Consider the following 8,715-nt stretch of genomic DNA (forward strand, 5'->3'; position numbering starts at 1 on the left):
CCCCCCCCCCCCCAAGGAAAAATGATAACTTGAAAGCTTAGAAGTATCTAATTAGAAATGACATCAAAATATTGCAAGAGTAGAAATCTCAAAGCAATGCTATTAGTAACCTATAATTCACTTTCGTTTTGGGATTTCAAGGAAAACATACTTCTCTTTTTTTTTTTTTTTTTGCATTCCCCATTTATTGGAAATTGCACTACAATTCTCCACACTTGCTGACATTTATAATGTAGAAGCCCTGTGTTTAGTGGCTATGAAGTATATGTTAACACTCGCGGAGTTGTTTTGTTTCAATTCAGCGCTGATTGTATAGACCTATGATCAAAAAGCGTTCCAGTAATAACCATTTCGTATTTTATTCAGACACAATATATCTATAAATATCTTATTCAGTATGTCCTTTTAGTTTGAAGATATTAAAGGTGTGCTTAGAAAGAGATTTTACTGCTATTTCTAGCAGGTGCAATTACTACTCAAAAAATTATCTTGACCGGCGTACTAATTAGTAATTACGGAGTTGTGTCCCTTAATTATTTCTTTTTAGTGATATTTAGTGCCATACGCTTTAGCATAGCAAGGGAAGTCACTTAAATCACAGTTCACATTTATAACGGGGTTTGAAGACGAAGCAGTGTTGTTATTTACGCTCAACAAGTACGTGAGACAATATTGTATATGTATTAGTCTGTGTGAGTATATGTGTGTGTGTGTATATACATACTCTTTCACCTGTTTCAGTCATTTGACTGCGACCATGCTGGAGCACCGCCTTTAGTCGAACAAATCGACCCCAGGACTTATTCTTTGTAAGCCTAGTACTTATTCTATCGGTCTCTTTTGCCGAACCGCTAAGTTACGGGGACGTAAACACACCAGCATCGGTTGTCAAGCGATGTTGGGGGGACAAACACAGACACACGAACATATACACACACATACATACATACATATATATATACGTATATACGACGGGCTTCTTTCAGTTTCTGTCTACCAAATCCACTCACAAGGCTTTGGTTGGCCCGAGGCTATAGTAGAAGACACTTGCCCGGAACCATGTGGATAGTAAGCAAGCTACTTACCACACAGCCACTCCTGCGCCTATCCAGTAAATCATAAATCCGAAATAGAAACACACTCTAAGTTATAGAGCAGTAGAGTATATAGATAAAGATAGATATGGCTGGTCTATTGGGTTACCCTGGGTATCACTTCCATAACGGCTGGTCTATAGTGTACTCTGCATTTCACGTCCATAAAGCATATAGCTTTACAGCATTTATTCAGACCCTAAAACCCGTTGGCCTTTGGCCTCTCTAGCCATAGGCTAATGGGTTTTAGGGTCTGAAGAAATGCTGTAAAGCTAAACACTTTATGAAGTGAAACCCAGGGTAATCCCAAAGACTGGCCATTTCTATCTTTATCTATCTATCTATATATATTGACTTCAAAGTTAATTTTGTTACCTTCATCAGAAAGCAAGTAAGGTGAAACTTCGAAGTTACTGTCAATTTATTTTTCTCTTAAAATCCAAATAAATATGATGTATTCTTTAAATATATTGAGTGATCCTTTCATTAATGTTTTACAATTATATATAATCTCATTTGGCAAATACTCTACTGAAAATTTATTTCAGTTGAACATTATAGGTATGTCTGTTTGTCTTGCTAGGTTCTTCAATGAATTCCTCATGAGCCATGAAAGACAAGTAGCCAAAGAAATTCGTGATGAATATGTGGACACTATGAGCAAAGTTTATTATTCTTATTTTAAAGGATACACAAGTCGACTCATGAAACTTCAGGTATTCCTTTATAGTTTATTATTTACATATTTAGCTAGCAAGATTTTTCAAAAATAATTATCTTAAATGAAGGGAACTATAAATTCAGCTAATTATTAGAAGTTTTAGCTGATGAATATGAAAAAAGAGAGAGCTCATTATTTCATATGAAGTGTATAAAGAAATTATATTTTGTACTAGCAGTTAATTTCCATTTTTTTTTCATATCACTAATTTCTCTGATAACTTTTAGAAGAATCTACTAGTAGATACAGTGAACCAGACTACAGCTGTAGAGAGTAAAACCAAGACTTTAACACTATTCTGCATCACTTCATCAAAATTGACTTTTTAAAGGTGCCTAATCTTTAAAGAGCATTATTTTCTGGCCTCAGTGGTTTAATAAACATTTAACCCTTTAGCATTTAAACTGGCCAAATATGTAATACTTGTAGCTTCAAGATTTTAATTATGCCATTCTAAAAATAAGCAATCATATCATTGAAATAATGATGATACAAGATAATACATGATTAATTTTTTAAAAAGTGTTTAAATAAATATTACATTTGATAAATCAATATGAATGCTAAAAGTTAAATAACAAAGACTATAGATGATTATTACATGTAATGACACTATTTATGATGGGTCATGTAACAGGCAGTTTGTAGTGAACATCACTTAGGTTTTCTTATCTAGTTTACCCTCTCTGCTAATCCACAAGTCATATGATACTTTCAAGGAGAGAACTTCATTAGTGATCTCACTTGTAGAAGATGGGGAGCAAAAATCATGGTTTAGACTATTTTTAGAATTTCATTTTCTTAGAAGGGATTTTGTGATCATAGAATTAGTACTTTATGACAGGTTAATATTTCAAACTGAATGTATTTGCTTACATTTCTTTTACAGTATGAAGAGCTTGCAGACAAAGATGACTTGATGGGAATTGAAGATACAGCAAAGAAAGATATCCTTAAATTTCAATATTTGTAAATTTTATATTCATACATTCATTCATTCATTCATTCACCAGGGTGAATCTCTCCCTTGATTCTTGTTAACACCATCATCATCATCATCATCATCATCATTTAGCACCTGCCTTCCATGCTGGCATAGAGTAAATGGTTTGATTGGAACTGGCAAGTTGAAGAGCTACATCAAGTTCCAGTCTAATTTAGCATGGTTTCTACAGCTGGATGCCCTTCCTATCGCCAACCACTCCAAGAGTGTAATGGGAGTTTTTTATGTGTCACCAGCATGGGTGCCAGTCGTGTGACACTGGCATCAGCCATGACTATGATTTCACTTGGCTTGACGAGTCTTCTCAAGCACAGCATATCACCAAAGGTTTTGGTCACTAGTCATTGCCTCTTTAAGGCCCAACATTTGAAGATCATGCTTCACCACCACATTCCATGTCTTCCTGGGGTCACCTCTTCCACAGGTTCCCTTCACACTTAGAGATTGGCACTTCTTCACACAGCTGTCCTCATCTATACACATCACATGGTCATACTAGTGCAGTTGCCTCTCTTGCACACCACATCTGATGCCTCTTATGTCCAACTTTTCTCTCAAGATGCTCACACTGTCATACATGCACACTGACTTTGCACACCCAGTGAAGCATACTGGTTTCATTTCTTTCAAGTCTACGCATGTCCTCAGCAGTCACAGCCCATGTTTCACTGCTGTGTAGCATAACTGTTCACACACAAGTATCATACAATCTGCCTTTCACTTTGAGGGAGAGGTCTTTAGTTACCAACAGAAGTAGGAGCTCTCTGAATTTTCCCACCCTGTTCTTATGCTAGCAGCTACACTCTCAGAACATCTCCCTTCTGCTACTGACTTGGTCACCTAGATAATGGAAACTATCAACTATTTATTAATGCTGGCATTTGTTTCAAGTATTTTCTATACTCACCACTTTAAGGTTTTGTTGGTGAGCTGGGTTTTTTCGTCTTTTAGGTACCTAGGTGAAATTTAATTAAGAATGCAAAGAGTCAGAGTAAATATCACAGGGCATCTGATCCAACATTTTTGCAATTTGTCTATCCACCATTCTTGAGTAGTAATTTTTTTTTTATCAACCTTTAAAGGATGGAAGGTAAAGCTGACCTCAGCAAGATTTGCAGAGTAATGACAAATATCACTAAGTGTTCTATCCAACACTCTAACAACTTTGCCAATTCACTGCCTTTTATGTTTTATATTGATTAATGTAATTAATTTAAGATGTACCATATTCGAAAGTAAGTCATTTCACATTGTCATGTCACTGAAATATATTTAAAAATGATTCCTTAATGTTCACAAGGTTTTTCTCTTCAAAGCCTTCTTTAAAGAACAGATCCACAGTGTTCACTGTAGGAGATAGAGGGGAAGTACTAACTACTCAGCTTGAAGCTCCTGTTATTGTCCCACATGCTGCTCAGAAAAATGAAACCCGGGTATGTCCCAGCTATAATTAATATCTCCTTACTTTGAATAGTTCTTGTTGACTATGGCTATCCTACAAAGATAACTGATTGAATGCTTAAAACTCTTGAGATATCTTGTGACAACTGAAAATGTTTTGGTTGCTTTTTCTCATGAGTTGTAGTGCATCTGAGCACTGTATACAGTAAGTTCATTCATTCATCAGGGTATTTGTCACTCCTAGAGGGATCCCTCTCTTGATTCTGGTTGACACCATCTATTAGGGTTTAAAGGGTTAAATGTAATGTGATTCCATTATAAAGACAATAAGGAGATTTACCTGCTATTGGTCAAACAATTGCATAAAAGTTCTTTCTGTTTATACTCTGTCAGAATTGGTAATTTATTTCCATTACACAGAGTTATGATTGTAGTCAAAGAGCTGAGGAACAGATTATTTGCTTTATTGAACCTACTTCAATTTAGATCCTATATATTATCTCTAACCCTTATACTTCAAATAAATAACATCATGGAGTTATTTCAGTTTACTTCACTCTTCACCCTCAAAAACTTTGATTTGTATTTTCATCATCATTAAGCATCCCTTTTTTTCATTCTGGCGTGGGTTGGGTGGTTCAATATAAACTGATGAGCCAGAAAGCTGCACCAAGCTCCAGTGTCCGTTCTGGCATAGTTTCTACTGATGGATGACATTCCTAGCAAGAACCACTTCACAGAGTGACAGAGTGTACTGGGTGCTTTTTTGTGGTACCTGCATTGGAGAAGCTGCCCACATACCCACAAAACTTCACCATGTACTAGTGAAGTCTGGTGAAGTTACCAAGACTCCTCAACTGAGTGGGGTATAGTATTGAGAGATATAAAAGTATGATACAAGGACAAGAGCTGGTGCCTTACTGAAGGGATGAATGATTTTCCTATCTGGAGAGAGAGAGAGAGAGAGAGAGACAGATGTGAGGTCAAAGTACAGGGTGAATATGAGAAAGAGAGAATAGGATAGAAAAATAGGAAAGGTGTACCTTCATTATTATTTGTTTTACAGTGTTTGTGTTTCTTGTCGAGAGAAATGTTTTATAACATATATATATATATTTTATAACATTTTTATTTTTCTCTCCATCTTCTCCTTTAGTATACATTTGAAAAGCTGTTTCGCAGTCAGCACTACACTTTGATGGATAATTGTTGTCGAGAATATTTGTTCATTGTGGACTTCTTCATGGTATCAGTTGGAAGTACAGCAGCTCAGGAACTTTTCAATAGCATCATGGGGAAAACACTATCAATGTTTTTGGTATGTAGCTAGTTTTCTATTTCTTGACTTCAATTCTACACATTCAACATTTTCTTTACCTACATCATCATCATCGTTTAACGTCTGCTTTCCATGCTAGCATGGGTTGGACGATTTGACTGAGGACTGGTGAACCAGATGGCTACACTAGGCTCCAATCTGATTTGGCAGTTTCTACAGCTGGATGCCTTTCCTAATGCCAACCACTCCGAGAGTGTAGTGGGTGCTTTTACGTGCCACCGGCACGAAGGCCAGTCAGGAGGTACTGGCAATGGCCACGCTCGAAATGGTGTATTTTACGTGCCACCTGCACAGGAGCCAGTCCATATATATGTACTAGTTACTTCACAAGCCAGCAAAGGTGCCTCTGTCTATTGTAATGGGTAAAGTGAAATTGTTATCTGCCCATCTATGAAAAAGGACATTGATACATTGGATAATATAGTTCTAGATAGATTATGTCTAACAAAGACAATCATCATTGCTGGAATAGTTTTAATCATTGGGCAACATTATCAGGTGTAACCTAGAGCTAAACAACAATATTGTTTAGGTATTTAGTTTTTATTTGTCCATTTCTACATGCGATACAATTTCAATGGAAATACTGCAAATTGTCTGCTAAGAGAGATTTAAGACTTTCCAAATAAAATAATTCTATTGAAATATAGAAGGAACTGAAATGGTATGATATGTCTAAATTATGTGCTTGAGAAAAGAATTTGCGCAAATCAGAAAAATATCTAGCTCCAAATTTGGCCTCTTATAACTGCCACTTCTGTCATTATTTTCACACCTGATTTTTCCATGCTTGCATGAGTTGGGCAGGTCCTTCCAAGCATAGTGTCATGTCATTTATGACATTCCTATGTCACCTCCTTTGTGTACACACACACACACACACACATTCCTGCAGCCCAATGTCACTGTTCTCTCTCTCTCCTGTTCTCTCTCTCTCTCTCTCTCCCACTCACTACATTTCCCTTTCCCTCCCCTCTTCCCCTTTGCATTCATGTGAACTCCCTGCTTGTACCTACTGTCCAATTCTCTACCACTCCATTTACATTCACCTCCTTGTACCTTAAGAGTACACCCTAGATCATAGCCACCATTTCTCTCTCACTGGGGTAGCCATGCTTCTCCTCTACAGCAAGACATCTGTTTCTGTCCCTCTATCATAGTTTAATCTCTCATCACCTGACACAAAGCCACCCCTCTCAGTTGAGGGATCACGGTCTTGGAACTTACTCAGTCACCTCGCCAGTGCTGGTGCCACATCCAAAAGCACCTTGTAGAAACCATGCCAAAGCAGACAGTAAAACTTGGTACAGTCCTCTGGCTTGTCAGCTCCTGTCAAACTGTCCAACCCATGCTAGTGTGGAAGATGGATGTTAAATGATGATGATATATATACCAATGAATTAGCAACAAGTTCATCAAAAACAAATTCTCAATTTTATATTGCTTGATACCCACTAGATCCTGTGAAAACCACCCAACCCATGCCAGCGTAGAAAATAGACATTAAATGATGATGTGTGTGTGTGTATACACACATACATACAAATAGTCTCTTTCAATTCATTTATAAATACTCCTTTCTACTGGAGGTACAAGGTCTCAAATTTGTGGGGAGCAGGACTAGTCGATTACATTGACTCCAATGTTTCACTGGTACTTAATTTATCGACCCCGAAAGGATGAAAGGCAAAGTTGACCTCAGTGGAATTTGAACTCAGATCTGAGCGATGAGTGAAATACCACTAAGCATTTTGTCCAGCGTGCTAACGATTCTGCCAGCTCGCTGCCTTAATTCATTTATAAATATCTTTTCTTTAAAAATTTTTCTATTGAACTATTTCTTATTCTGAAAACAAAAAAAAAAAAAAAAAAATTTAAGTATGTTTTTATTTTCTTTGTTGATTTTCTAAAGTTTTCTCCTGTAGTTATTTATTTTATGCACAAAATTTAATGCAGTAGTTTTCAAACTTTGAAATGTTATTGGCTAAGTGATTTGTCACTATTGCTTGATTTACAGGAACAAGTCTATTATAGGCCTAAGAAAAAGGTAGGAGGCATGTAGGAGTAAATTTGTCATTATTGTCATTTGTTACCCCCAAGGCAGCCTCTAGTAAGCAAACTTGTCATGCAGGATGTTCTAGCTATGACTGTCTTGTATTTTTTGTTCTTGTAAACAAAGCATGGTGATATGTTAAGAAGTTCAGTTTACAACTTACATGGTTCTGAGTTTGATTCCACTATCCCTCATTTTGATAATATAGCTTTGGGTCAACCTAACCTAGTGAAATTTGATAAATGGAAACCATGTGCCAGCCTATTGGATTGTGTGTGTGTGTGTGTGTGTGTGTGTGTGACCTTTAATTTACAAGTAGGAGGAAAAGTATTAATACTTGATATGTATAATAATTGTCATTCATTTATCTGAAGTTGAAGCTTCCCTAAGTGAGTTTTGTAAAAAATGGAAACATGGAACTCAGAGTAGCAATGGAGGGAAACCCCATTTTCAAATAAATAAATGTATTTGCTGGCACAAGCATGTTGTTACAAAGTTCCTTTTGCAAGTACATACTTGGTTCCAAGTTTGATCCCATTGCATGATACCATGAACAAATGTCTTCTACTGCAACCTTGGATGAGCATTGCTGTGACTGAAATTTGGTTGGCTAACCACAGTTCAATGACTGAAACCAGTAAAAGAATTGAATATCTAGGATTAAATTATTTAAAGTGTTATGCAATAGCATAGAGGATCCCATTGACTTATTATCAGGGCTGGCCCTAGGGTTGCTGGCACCCTGGGCAAGCTGAACTTCAGTGTGTGCAAACTGATGGTTGTGGAAATTTCTTTGTCTTTGTCATGCCCTCCTTGGTGCCCCGGGTGACTGCCTGAATTGCTGGTACCTTGAGACGGTCCTGCTTATTACCATAATAGTAGTTGTTTAACTGCAGGTCAGCCTTGATTGAACAGAACTATGATCAGAGATCTTCCAGTCATGACTATCCTGTTCTTTCTTTGTCAGTCATGGTATCTATCTATATATATAAAGATGAGAATGTGTATCTGTCTGTGTGTGTGTGTGTGTGTGTGTGTCTGTCTGTGTGTCTGTCTGTGTGTGTGTGTCTGTCTGTGTGTGTGTGTCTGTCTGTGTGTGTGTGT

The 8,715-nt window shown here is 37.0% G+C and overlaps 1 protein-coding gene across 1 annotated transcript in view; it reads left to right on the plus strand.

Annotated features, from left to right (window-relative positions):
- LOC106884414 (vacuolar protein sorting-associated protein 52 homolog) overlaps nucleotides 1–8,715 on the plus strand; it is a 31,885-nt gene that overhangs the window by 12,472 nt on the left and 10,698 nt on the right. The window contains exons 10-13 of the mRNA XM_014935777.2: nucleotides 1,678–1,810; nucleotides 2,705–2,762; nucleotides 4,118–4,251; nucleotides 5,376–5,537. Of these exons, the coding sequence (XP_014791263.2) occupies nucleotides 1,678–1,810; nucleotides 2,705–2,762; nucleotides 4,118–4,251; nucleotides 5,376–5,537 (487 nt within the window). The remainder of the gene's footprint in view (nucleotides 1–1,677; nucleotides 1,811–2,704; nucleotides 2,763–4,117; nucleotides 4,252–5,375; nucleotides 5,538–8,715) is intronic.

This window comes from Octopus bimaculoides, chromosome 1 (assembly GCF_001194135.2).
Source record: "Octopus bimaculoides isolate UCB-OBI-ISO-001 chromosome 1, ASM119413v2, whole genome shotgun sequence".
Taxonomy (NCBI): Eukaryota; Metazoa; Mollusca; class Cephalopoda; order Octopoda; family Octopodidae; genus Octopus; species Octopus bimaculoides.